The sequence below is a fragment of the Chironomus tepperi genome, unplaced genomic scaffold, assembly GCF_022539635.2.
Source record: "Chironomus tepperi strain 1889 unplaced genomic scaffold, CSIRO-AGI_Ctep_v1 contig_244, whole genome shotgun sequence".
NCBI lineage: Eukaryota > Metazoa > Arthropoda > Insecta > Diptera > Chironomidae > Chironomus > Chironomus tepperi.
The window spans coordinates 3,079,888-3,094,439 of NW_027226366.1; the positions used below are offsets into that span (position 1 = coordinate 3,079,888).

A 14,552-nucleotide genomic window follows, 5' to 3' on the forward strand; every position below is an offset into this window, starting at 1 on the left:
ATTCATGCATTACTGTGGTGAATGGAGGAAATCACTATGTTAGCTATAATGCTTGGTGTAAATAGATTTATAGCAATTTATACAGCAACGAATGAATGTGTAAATTTATTTATTTAAAGATTTTGATTTATGGATTTTATGCTACATTTTATTTTATGGATGATATGTTTTTATTAATAGGTGTTAGGGATATTGTTAATGGGGTGATTTATGACACAGGATAAATTGTTTCCTCTTTTAGAGCTTAAAACGGATTTTTATGATTTGAATAATTTCAAAGTTCAAAATTTGAACTTCATTGTGTGTTTAGCCTTATTTTCTGCATAGTTGAAAACCAATTTTTGTGCAAAAATTCAGTCTGCATTTAAACTCAGAAGAATAAACATCGTAGATTAATATTACAATCCGTACAAAGTTCTTAATTACAATCAAGACCAACAACAACACTTTGGAAAGCGACAGACGATTCCAAAGAAGATAAGATAAAGTTCAGAATTAAGATATTCTACACTTTGTTTACTTTTCGGTTGAAACTTTGTAATGACAAGGATTTCGGGCTTTAAAAACACATTTTTTGATAGACATGTCAACTTTAAGTTAGACTTACTAGACTAATATACATTCTTCCTTAAAGAATCAATTTTACTGACAAGAACAAACTCAAAGCCTCGAGCAACAAATAAAATTAGAGGAAAAGTTCCCCAAAAACTGTCAAAAAACAATCTCATAACTCATCATGAATGAAGGCCTCCAGCCTTTCACCATAATTAATGATTGATGCTGTAAGAGAAGCGCCATAAACATAATCTTCTGATGACATTTTTATTTGTCCCTATTTAATAATAAATTGCTTATCGTGCTGAGTTTTGTAAATATTATTTCTTTTCTTCTGTAACGTGTGAGGAATTCATAAGTACAGTCAATCAACAGGAAATGAAATAAAGAAGAAAGGAACTAAGAAGAAAAGGTGTAATAATAAATTCTCTTCGTCTTTCTACGATTTATTATTATTTTTATCAATAATAACTTTACCAATGGATGACTATACTAAATCTGAATGAATAGAAGAAGACGAAGTCATCACCATGGCTTTGAAAAGTTTGACAATATTATTAATAACAGAGCATTAATATCCCATATGTATGATTCATTCGTACAACATTTGTCATTCCTCGGTAAGCACTCAAATGAAAATAAATTTTTATTTAAAACGATATTTTAGACAGGCTTGATGGTGTTGATCGAGTAACTTAGGCGCATTTTATGGTTGCAAGCAGTGCTCAATCATCAAAAAGGAGCTTTGAAAGCTTGTATAATGACAAATTTTGATTTATAATGGACTTTTGAAATTTAAATTACTAACGGACCTTTGAAATTTGAATTTTTTGCAAATGTAATTTGAAGAAGCAAATTGGGAAATGTAATTTAATGATTTTAGCAGGTTTAAGTATTAAATCAGCGCTATCAGATCCTTCAATATGATCAGCGTTATCCAATAATAAGCTATACTCAATGTCTCACTCTAAACAGCAAACCATAGTTGCTTCTAATTCTTAGCATACTAAGAATGACGAATAAAATGCAAAATTGCAATAAAATCCCAAACTTCCTCCAAAAATACCAAATCGATGAGTAGAGGAATGAATAAATCATTATCGAACGATATATAGTCATCCTGTTATCATTTTTTTCGAAATGAAATAAAGCCATGACAAATCAATTGACGGGGAAAAATTAATTATCACACTTTTTGTTCCACATATTGCTATTAAACGACTCAAATTTTATTTATTATTACTATCATTTTTGTGTTTGTGCACATTCCCACTACCCTAACCACCTCAGTCTGCATTCATATTGAATGGCAACAAAAATAAAAACTAATCGAAATGAAATATCAACGACTGAGTGGTAAAATTTAATTAAAATAATAAATCTAAAACTATAATAACAGTGCTATAGCTTCACTGTAGATGATATAAATTAAATAGGATCATTGTCATGAATCTAGCACATACACGGCTTATTCGATTAAAATTATTTTCTCATTTAACTCAAGCTAGTTGAAAAGGTTACGGTTAATGATTTCTTCAAGTCGCGTTTGAGGTTATTCATCTTCAATTTCATTCACTATTCTCGAGATTTTCCAATTTTATCAAGTAAGCGGGTTTTTCAAAGGAAGCAGAATGTCTTTGTCAGTTCTTTCTGAATTATGTACTCAAACATTTAATGCTTAATAAAGGAAATCAAAAGAAAATGTCAAGAATTCTCACAGAAAACTACATGAAATTATTTTAGAGTCCAGACAGTCCGACAATGCTTCGAACCATAGTTGCAAAACAGGCAAATGTGACAGACAAAAACCATACAAATTCTTGGTAATTTATATGGTTTTTCTTACAAATTCATACAAATTATCAAGAATTTGTACGGTTTTTGTCTGCCATAGTTTCCAGTTTTGCAACACTGGTTCGAACCACAAAATCTTCAATCTAACAAAAATCATCACTTTAACTCACGACGAAGATAAGCAGTCATATCAAAAGATTCAATTTACTTGTCTAATTATTTAATTAAATCTTAAATCAGTTTATGACATCTACCAATTGACATAACCCCAAATCAATCACTTGCACATTTAACCGCAATTAATGGTTGGTTAACAACTTGTTAAGATTGAGGATGTCATTTTTGCTAATTCCCTCAAGGCATTTCTTGATAAAAAGCAGTGAAATGTTAAATATACTCGAGTGGTGGTAAGATGCGGAAAATTTCATTTGTCGCCTTAGGATTAGGACAAAAGCAACAGTTGCGGTGATGACAGGGTGTTTAAGTGACTGAATAATGCTGTTTGGGTATAAAGTTCATGAACATTCTAATCAAAAGCTTGTGAATTTGTGGAGATGAATCATTTGATTCTTTGATATCAAATATTGGAGCTTTTTAGGAAGGATCAGTTAAAACTGACTATATTGTCTAAGTAGAGTAGGGACTTTGGGATATCGAATCATATGAAAGTGAATCTGTCAATTCAAAAGTTAGGCCTCTGGGATAGAATTGTTCTTTCTTTTTGTGAATCCTGTGTAGGTTTGATTTCCATCAAAAGTTCGTCACTTCAGTCATTTACTAAATTGCTGTCGATATGACAAGGATTCAAATGTTGCTTGCTTTTGTCACATTTACTCCAGTGGTGGGCAACCTTTTATTTTTACCGGGACACCTTGTTGGTAAGTCTTGACCAAAACAACACATGGCATTATCAAACATTTTTGATGTCGCTCTAGTGTGTCGCGGCACACAGGTTATCCACCACTGTCCAAAACAACAAAATGCTAACCTGTAAATCTACGTCATTTACAAACAATTTCCATTTTTTTAATCAATCAATATGAAAAGTTTATATTCAATCCATTAATAAATGCTCATATAAATGTGTGTATAGGTATTAAATTAAATGCAAGTGCTGCACAAGAGAAATGAAGGAACGAAGATAACGATTGATTGATGAAAATGCTCGTGGTATAAAAGATTAAAAAAATACGTCGTTGACTTGTGATATATAAAATTTATCCATTTATTTCCACCTCTTCCTTCATTAAATTACCTGAATCAAATTCTCTGCGATTTAGTGCCATCGTTTTAAGTGCTTTAGACGAGGATGCCATTGCTTTCAATCAATAAAAAAATTGAAGGAATTGGAAGAAAAACACGATTTTCACTCAAATTCTGTTAGTCTAATGACGAAACTTTATTTGTAGTCACAAAAACTTCCTTTTTCTTACTTCTTCAAACTTTTACGTCTGTATTCACTTCACTTGAGGGAATATTTTTGTTTGACTTTTCAATTTTCACTCATTTTTTTTCTTATTTCTTTACAACATGAAAATTGCATCGACAGACATTGCCATCGACCATAGTACGTATATATGAAAATTAAATAAAAAAATTCTTAATTCCCTACGGCTGACTATTCGCATACGAATCACAAAAAATTAATTGTCATTGATTTCTTTCACTCTAGATACTTATTTATTATTTTTGCAATATACACAACATGTATAAATATGCTACTATGGGAATTTAGTCATTTCAATCCTTGGCACTAAAATCAAACTAAATTTTTTTTTTGCTTTTTTTCTATTTCTATTTCATTTATAGAACAAATTGTACTTGATTATATCGAATAAATATTTTTCACAGCTCACTTCTCACTATCTGAATTTTTAAGATAGGCACAGGCACAATAAAAATACGGAAATTGGAAGAAACGCTTTTTTGATTACAATCTGAATGTTCAGTTTTTTTACGTTTTTAAACAGAAAAATGTACGTAAACAAACCAAATGGTTGCTTTTTTAAAAGCAAATTTCAAACGAAATTTGAAATTACGTACGTAAAATTGTGTCCTAACTATAATTGAATTAAAATTGAATTTGAAATAGGTCTTGACTAAAATTGCACAAAAATGAGATTTGATGGTAAAATATTTAATATGGAATCAATAAAAAAAAAAAAAAATAATTTTAAAATACGTACGTAAAATTGTGTCTCTGCTAAATTTTACGTAAGAATTATAAAAGATTGACTTAAAATGTGTGTTGACTAAAATTGAACTTGGCTCAATTAGGTTACTCAAATTCAATAAAATAATCAAATAATAAAGCAAATTCAAAACAAAAAACTTAACTTGCCATTTCACAGTCAATAACTCAGCTTATATTCCCCTATATTGCATCTGTTAAAAGCATTAACCCACAAGAGACTAATCAAAACACCAAAAACGATCAACTCAGCATTGAGTTATTAAAATACCAAAATGAAAACTAAGAAAACCAAACGTAGCAATCATAGCTGTACTCCAAAATTGAGTTTCTATTGCAGTAAAGCCCCCCAAAAAAAATATAATAATATTTCGCGCACTATCAAACAAAGGCTTACATTTTGTGAATGATGAGTTTTTTTTATAATGCCTCACCTTGTATGTATTTATTTACAAAAATGAGATATATGTACAGTCATACTCTCTTTTTTTTTATTTTACAGAGGAATTGTCACTTTCTCTCCAGTTAAGGTTAAATTCGCTTATAATCAGTGGAAATATGTTTCCACTGATAACTGATAAGATAATGTTATGGAATATCATTATAAACACATAAATGAATGCTTCTTTTCCCGTGTTTCTTTATCGTATTAGTTTGGGTCGAATTTTTATATTTTTTATACTTTATTTTGTTTTTGTACACACGCAGCAGAGATGGGAAAAAAAATAATGAACCATCATCATCAGAGTTTGTGGTATTCTCACATGATCACATTCATTGTTATTACTATCTATTAATATAGTTGTTCTTATTCTCTATTCCTAGTGTGCGGTATGGTTTTAGTTTCAAATCACTGCATTTATTTGAATTGATTGAGATTGTTTAATGTAACTTAATTAAATTTTGCTACATACAGTGTGGGATGATGGTCATTTGTTGGTTGTTTTAAGGAAATGGCAATGGACGTGCTTGTGTGAGCTTTAAGGAAACGATGGAATATTCTATGGCAGTGGTTGGAAATCTTTTTGTGCTACGGAACGTCTTTTTGGTATGCCACAACTGAAACCACAAACGACTTGCGGTTCAAAACATTTCCTGAATAATTTAGCGTCACAATAGTGTGCTGCGACACACAGGTTGCTCACCACTGTGTGAAGACATTGGGTGATGTGATATACAAGTCAAGGGTGTAGCTGGAAATTTGTTGAATTTCGTCCCGCTTTAAGGTATATTCTAGCTATAGTTTATAACAGCGTAGATTCAGTAAAATAGAGATCAATACAAATACCTTAGTCTCTAACTAACTCCATGTTGTCCAAACTATGTTGTGCCATGCAACAACTTTGTGATGCAACAAGCCTAGTGTGACGTCACACACACTTAGGACTACACTACACTACACTCCATGATTGACGTCTAACTTCATCCCAAGATTCCAACTAAACAACATCACATCTATGATAGTCAACAACCCACAATCCGTAACACAATTCCTGATTAAATAATTTTTCAATCCACCCCAAGGCAAGGTAAGTACACGGTAATTTCCCAAGACAAATGATTTCAATCAAAGCAAGCCCTTGATTTCATTTTTTTTAAAAGCACATTTTTTACGTCAGCAATCTAAGCCATAAATCACACATGAAATGTTTTAGTAAAGCTCCTATGCTGGTTATTATTATTTTATAACAAACGTAGGCTATAATTACACATTTTTTTTTTTGTTTTGCATTTTATGGTTTATAAAGTTGCAGACAGAAGCATAAAAAGAAGGTCAAAATGAAATAAAAAAAGACTAAAAAAGTGTAAATTCACCTCAAAGCTTTAATCGTACTTAATTGTAATTTATCGTTTAGCTGCACTTTTATTTAATTAAAAATAAAGAGAGAGAACTGCGCGGTTAGAAATGATTCCAGAATGAAAAATTCACAGTAAATGCCTAAGGAGTAATGGAAAATTAATTCTTTCCTCTTTTCATTTTCATCTCCACCCATCGAAGAATTTGATTTACATAAAAAACGTCAGGTAAATTAATTAAATAACTTTATTTTCTCATTCACTTTTTTTCCATTATTTTCGAGCTCAAACTCATCACAATTTTTCTTAATTATTCATTCAAAACACGCGCAATTTGGTATTTTTGCATCTAAAAGGTGAAAGACTATTCATTAATTAATAAAGAAATTGAATAAAAACGTGCAATTATGCTGGCTTTTTTTTGTGCTTGCTTCTTCTCTCTCTCTCTCTTGCTTTTTCTTATTCTCGTTCCAAAAGTTCATGTCTTTAAAGCTATTAATTCTCCACAATATTGTAAATGAAATGAAAAGTCATTAAATAGCAAACAATTTCAATGAAATATACAAACATTAAGCTTTATGCTACGCTCGTTCAATTTTTATTTGCATCGATTGCGATTTTTGCATGAAAATGTGTTATTTTAGTCAAATCAGTTTGTCTGTACTGAATTTTCATGAAATTTTGTAACGGAAAATTTGAATTTTATTCAATTCAGCTTAATTCAGCACTTATTCAGCGTTTCATTGTTTACATTACAAATTTTCAGTGAATTTAAATTTCATTCTATTAAAGCATTTAAAAATAGTTTATGCTACATATTTAGCACTACAAAGTGTAGACATAATCAAATAAACAGAATTACACTCTATTTAAGTGCGAGAATATTCTATAACTGAGTTAGAAGTAGCGTAAAAGTTCTATCATATTGCTACAAGACAATTATCACGTATTTTCTATGGCATTCAGATAATTTTTGAAGTCATTTGGCTGACGATGGTTAAGAATAAGAAGATTTCGAGTATAACCTTTTAAACGCAGTGCAGCAGATGTTTGGTATTGTTATTACTTTTGTCTATTCATTATTGTAAGTACAGTCAATTCAATTTGGATATAAGAAGTCAAAGTTTAAAGTTTTTACAGGTTTGAACTGCAAAATCGAGGAGTAGTTTTGCTTAACGAGAATTAGAGAAACCAGAAAAATCCAACAAAATTTTCTTGCTAATCTTAAAGAACACAACAGAATCCAAGGTCACATCATCATCAAAGAAGCCGACGTCGATTGTCAATTTCTTAGTAACGAAACATCCAAATCAATTCAGTAAATGAACATCTCACGACATACGATAGTAAAAACTTAATAAAGAAAGCAAATTGCCAATTCATCTCATTTTTAACAAAAGCAGCCATCGTCAAGGTCATACAGTTTTGCATAATAAAAAGTAATTTATTTTAACCTTGACCATCCTCAAGATGAACTCGCAAAACAAAAACAACACAACGTAAATGACGTCGACGACATTTACTTTCAGCACGGCTAATCAAATTTCATTTAACAAGTCCTTTGAACCAACGAGGAAGAAGAAGGACTGAAAAAGAGCTACAAAGCACGTGAAAGCACTTTAAACATCAAAACACTCGGTCTTCTCATCTCATTCAACTCGTTATGATATTTTTTTGCTGTTTTGCTTTATGAATGTGAATCGAGCGAGAGCTTTACACGTTATTCTTGACCCAATTTCTTCATATTCGCATAAAATAAGAAAGAAAACCTTTTAAAGTGAGAGAGACAAAAACAAAAAACACAGAAAAAAACACACAAATGCCGAAAAGACTTTTAAGAGTTAATGAATAATTCAAAAAATATTAAGTGAGATTAGCGTAACACGATAAGTAAAGTGAGTACATAGTATAAAAAAAAAGCGGGAAGAACATTATCGTTAAGAAGAAGAAAAATTAAAAATATATGAAAAAAAAAAGTTTTTTTTATTTCGATGGGGGAGATTAAGTCTGTTGCCATGTGATGCTTACGTTTTGGGTTTATTTAGAGAGAGACTTTGAAATTCTATGGAAATTTAATACGTATGAACATAATCTTTTTTTTAGCACAGTCTTAGGTTTTGGATCATTGTATGTTATTACACACTTTGGTTGCCTGGATTGACATGTCATGTAACGCAAAGTGTTACTGTTATTTCTTGGAACTCATTATGTTGTGATACTTGATAGGGCTTGATAGATTAATTAAAATTTAATGAGGTTTGAGAAGTTCGCAACATTTTTATCCTTTAATTGAATTTCAACATTTTAATTTGAATTTGAAAATCCGGTAAAATTTGAATTTAAAAATCCGTTAAATTTGTATTCAAAAATTGGTATTTTTAATTTGATTTTTTAAAAGGCATCAAAATTTGAAAATCAAAAAGCAGTTAAAATTCCAATTCATAAATATCGTTAAATTTTTAAATTAAAACTGACCGTTAAAATTTCAAAATGCAAATTGGCGAGTAATAGATTCAAAATTCATGATGGCGGTTAAGATTTCAAATTCAAACTAACCGTTAACATTTTAAATTCAAATTAGCCGTTATAACCTCAAATTCAAATCAGCCAATAATATTGCAACTTAACCAAGCTAATATAAAATTCTCATTAACTCAATGTAAAAATAATAAACCATTTAAGTCACATTTATCGATTTATTGATAGGCTGTGAGAAAAAGCGCAACAGTCGTCCGCATACTAAATATTATATCAGTACAATGTTGTTTTTTTACACAAACTTTTTTTTTTTTTATTCTTCCTCATATATGCGCAAATATTATTATGGCGTAAGTTTCATGCAAATTTTACATCGGTAAAGTTTCCATCAACACATCACTCTTAATAACTTTATACATATATCTCTACCCGAATAGACACACAAATGTGTGTATCTACAGCGTTTAAAGTCAACTCTTTAATGGAGAAGAATTTATAACAAAAAAAAAAAGCTTGTGACGATAGCGAGAAATAAATGGTTGTTGATTTTTCCTCGTATTACGAGAGCTAGTAGAGGTTGAGATTGCTTATTTGCACTACTATAGGTGCTAAATACAACTTTAATGCTGCTTTTCTTAGATTATTTTGGGAATTTTTCCTATTTTGCTACTGTTTTTGATTTTGTTAATGTGGGCTGGATGTTTTGGAGGGAAAAGTGGGTTAATGTCACTTACGTAAGTCAAATTGTGTCAAACTTTAGATTTTCGGCTAAAAACTCTTGAAAAATGCCAAATTTCCCCTTAATGTTGTCCATAACCTCAAAATACCCCCCAACTACACCCCTGCACTGCTTCCATTCCATCTGTAAATATTTGTAACATGTGATCTTTGAATTTGGAAGACGAGATACACAAAAATGTCGTAATGAAAAATAATTTTTGTTTTTAGAAATTTTTTATATATTTCTCGAGTATATTTTTAGTGAATTATGTAAATTGTTGATAATCGATTATGCAAAATAAATATAAAAAATTGAAACGATTTGTATGTAATTTGTCTAGAATTTCATTTCAATATCTCGTTTACTCTCGCTTTTTATATAGATTTTTTACATTGATTTGAGATGAAAAATTACCCACTCACATCCTCAGGTCTGTTTATTTATTGTAGAAATTATTAAATGAGTATTAGAAAAATAAGTATATGTGAATGATGTGGGTGGAAGATTAAAGCGCTTTTATGTCACGATTGATTAAATTAATTTGTCAACCATTTATGTCTGTGAATTTGCTAATTGAATGTGAAATATAAATTTAACGGTTTTTATGAATTTTAATTTGTTGCATCCAGATACTTTTTTGTGATGATCTTTTTAATTTTGTGCTTGATTTATTGACAGACAGTTTTATTGACGTCGACAATATTGAAATGTGAAAAAGAAGTCATGGAAAGGGTAAAGGCAGATGAAAGTCGAATGAAGAAGATTTTAATGTTATTGAGAGTCGTACGGAAATGACAGCTTTTAATTGTTTAAATTTGACTAATTATTTTCAAATTTTCATTGAATTCAGTAAGCATTTTCTTTAATTTAGCATAAATTAGCTGAGTTTAAGCAATTTGTTTAGCTGAATTCAGCTGAAATTGGCCAAAATCATTGATAAATTCAGCAATTTGTTGAGTTCAGTTTAGCTGAATTCAGTAAAAATTAGTCAAAATCATGGTCAAATTCAGCTGAATTCTACAAATTTTTGGTAATTTCAACAATATTGTTCTGATTTCAGTTAAAATTTTTCTGAATTTCGCACATTGTGGCTTAATAAATATTAAAGTCAGTTCAAATTTGCTGAATTTAGTTAAAAAACTAGCTAAATTTAGCTAAGTTAAAAACGAAATCTTACTGAATTCAGCTGAATTATAAACAAAATCTTGCTAAGTTCAGCTAAATTATGAACACATTCCCGCTGAATTCAGCTGAAATAAACAAAACAAATCTTTAAATTCAGAATAATTGTGCGAATATAAATCAAATTTAACAAAAGAAATAAGTCAAATTCAGTTCATTCCAACAAAAACCGCACTGCAAATGAATTCACAATAAACTCAAACCACTGAACTCATATAAAAAAGTTCCGAAAATGCATTTTTTTCACATGATTGATGATAAATCATTATTCATAAGTTAATGCAAATAATTCACGTCCAAATCACTACAGTCAACAAAGGTAAGTCATTAAACATATTTGTCATTGCTAAAAAAGTCTTTTTTAAAATCATTGACTTTATGTGAAAAAAAAAGAAAAACATTTGACAAAAAAGAGAATTTCTTCATGTTCACTGACAGCATGTCATAAATCTCGGACCGAAATAATAAAGACTGAGAGTAAAATCTACGTCATAACGTTATGTGTATATTTATTCTGTTATTCAATTTACACTAAAAATCGATTTATTTTCAAAATATAAAAAAATATTAATTTTTTCATGAAAAACTTTCGTGCGCTAGCTAGTGCTAGAGTCAAGCTGTATTAAAATGACAAAAAATTCATATTTTTCGTGTAGTCAATCAGTGAAAATGATTTTGTTAGCACTTTTATAACACAAAAAATTTAAAAACAAATTTTTACTCATTTTTCGTTTTCACTTTTGTGCCTCGTTAATCAACAAAGTTATTTGCTCCGTTCAAGGGATTATTATTGAGGAACCCACAGCAATAAAAAAAAAGCGCAGAGAGATTTATGAGCGTGAAAAATAATTAATCAATTTTCATATTTTTTGCTCTGCTCCTTACACATTCACTTCACTCGTGACTACCACAACACATTTTTATTATTTTTTTTTAGTTTTGTCCACTCATGTTTGTTGCTTTATGACTTTTTAGGCTAGATGATGTGATAAAATTCAAGTTTTTTATTATTTTATTTTAATGTATTTATTTAGCACTAAATCCGACTCGATAGAGAAATAACACAAAAAAAAAATTATAATATGTATATAGTCACGATAAGAAAGTATAGTGCCGAGGCAGTCTGTGCAACTTTACAACCGAAACTATCGGAAAGTACACATGAGACTATATTCATCAGCTTTACAATTCCGCTCAGTGTGCTCGAGCTTCAATTCTCTCACTAGTCATAAAGGTGTATTTCCATTTATTTTTTTTTGTTCATTTAATATTATGAAAAAAAAAAAACTTATCTCTGCACAGAGCAAAAGTATGAGTTGCCCGATGTGAATAACTATATGTAGATAGAAATGAAAATGAAAGAAGAAATTGTGAAGGCAAATGTTAATGAATGTTGATAATTGAGACGCATTTGCTTTGCTCTAGTTTGATAATGTTTATGACTATTAAGAGTTTAACGACTTTTTGAGATTTGAAATTGTGGTTATCCGAGACACACTTTTTTGAACAAATGAAAACTGTCAAAAATTTTGAATTTTTCTATTTTTTTTGGCAAGTTAGAAAATAAATTTTGACAGTTTTTGATATTTTGAACTTTTGTTAGTCAAGACACATTTTGAATGAATAAACTGTTAGAAATTTGAATTTTCGCTAAAATTTTTGTCATTTAAAAAAGAAGTTTCAATGGTTTTTTGACATTTTGAATTTTTTTTAGTCAAGACACATTTTTTGGAAACAAAAAACCGTTGGGATTTGAATTCTAAACCAGAAAATCATTACAAATTTTTAAAAGAATGCTAAGCATGAAAAGAGCATAAATCCAAACCTCAAAGAGCACCAAAAACCATATTCATGACCCAATACACCCCATAAATCCAGTCAATAAACAAAACGGACTGCATTGACACAGATTACTTGCAAAAAATGCACTAAAAATGGAGCGATTGTGATTACATTTTTTTTTTATTGTATGCATAGAGTATCCATACACATGAGACGATTACATCTTTTTCTCATTCTTCTTTTTCACGTCTTTTTTTCTTATTCCATTTCATTCATTTTCGGCAACTCAATTATCGGTTACGATTAATATTTTTTCTCGATGGAGAAAGAAGAAAAAAAATGAAAAAAATTTGTGGAAAGTGAGAAGGCCGATAACATTTATTCCGATATATATGTTTGATGTTTGTAATAGCTGAACGAAAATGATGATAATTTATTACGTCAAAATATTTATCACATCAAACAATTCATTTCGCTCTTTTTTAAACAGAATATAATTCTTTTAGTACAAAAATTTTGTATGTGTTTGAATGTGCACGAGAGTAGAAATTAATACATTCAAAATTATGACATCACACATATTTTCCAACAAGACGAATTTAATATTCTCACGAGGTTACTGACGATAAATGTATTTTTTTTTCTTGTTGTTGCTCAATCTTTTTTTGTTTCCTTTTAACTATTATCACGCCAAAAAAAATAAATATTTTCTAGTATGTATGGTCATGCAAATTTAAATAAAGTTTCTGATAATTCATTTTGTACGATAAATGCGGGCTTAGTGCTCATTTTGGTTGATTTTTTTGAGAAATTAATAATTTTGAAATTTATTTTTTTGTGTTCACCCTCATTTAGTTTGGCATTAAGTAAGTAGGTGAAATTTATTAATTTTTGAAGTGTGCTCTATTTTCAGTTTTTGGAACCAGGAAGAAAATAACAAACTTAATGGATTTAGTGAGATTTTTGACTTATTTTTGTTAATCACTCTACGTCACTGTTATTGCAAAACCACAAAAATTTTCTTAGAATTCCAAAATCTATGTCAGTAAGTCGAAGTCCAGAGCAACCCTAATGACTCACTAAGGCGTTTCTAGATGAGTCGTTGATGGCTAAACATAACATTGCTTGACGTCTATTCAATGACTAATTTTGGCTCATCTTCAATGCGGAAAATGAAATTGAAATTTTTTGTATCATACTGTTCGAGAACACTAATTTAATCTAAACTAGTAGCCAAAATTTGAAATCAATTCTGATTTTGTGTGTAAATATTGATTCAAGTCGACTGGACTCAACTTTAAGCTAATAACTCTAAAGAGCTGTTTGTTGGTTAAAAATCTTTGTTTACATCATGAAATTTTTGTTTATTCTTCAAAATTCAGTAATCCAGAACATAATTGCTTGTCATTTTATCGATCTTTTGCTAGTTCATAGCTCAAAGTTAAGTATTAAATATGCATTGAGCTTGTTAAATGTCCATAAAGTACGAAAAATTACAATTTTTCAAAACTTTCCAGTGATTGTAGCAAAATAAGAAATTTTTAGATTCTTAATTTCAAATTTCAGAAAATTGTTCCGGTTAAAGATTACTTATTATTTAACGCATTCCAATAATTAATCACGAATAGTATTTTCAATTTTTCAGACCCAAATTCAACACTTTAACTCACTTTTGACTGCAGAACTCATTCGTTTGCACAGAAGTAATCGGCAAAGTATTTGAGTTGCTGGCACACTTATCTTTAAAATCAATTAATCAATCAGATATTTTATGGAAAAATAACTAAATTTAATCTTTATATCAACCAGTATCCATTCCATAGTCACTCAAAAAAGTCTTCATCGGCTTCAAAAAAATAATTTATTTTACGTTCTAATTAGTTGGCTCAAATTAATTAAGTTATTCTGCGAATTCAGGAACAAAATAAATAAATTGACAAAAGTTTCAAGAGAGTTGATCAAGATACGAGATTAAAATCGACACTGAGCAATGTCAGAGATTTTCTCCAAAGAGACTTCAAACTTGAACCAATTCACAGATAATTAATAAAC

The 14,552-nt window shown here is 29.6% G+C and overlaps 1 protein-coding gene across 4 annotated transcripts in view; it reads right to left on the minus strand.

The window, feature by feature from the left end:
• Nucleotides 1-14,552, minus strand: part of Pde8 (phosphodiesterase 8) — a 76,357-nt gene that overhangs the window by 22,748 nt on the left and 39,057 nt on the right. Inside the window, exon 1 of one of the 4 annotated variants that reach the window (XM_070641472.1) lies at nt 11,440-11,658. The exons of 2 other annotated variants lie outside the window; for them this stretch is intronic. In XM_070641472.1, the coding sequence (XP_070497573.1) occupies nt 11,440-11,443 (4 nt within the window). In that variant the 5' untranslated portion in view covers nt 11,444-11,658. Of the gene's footprint in view, nt 1-3,604; nt 4,095-11,439; nt 11,659-14,552 lie in introns of those variants that run through there. One more of the 4 variants, XM_070641471.1, reaches the window with a different exon arrangement.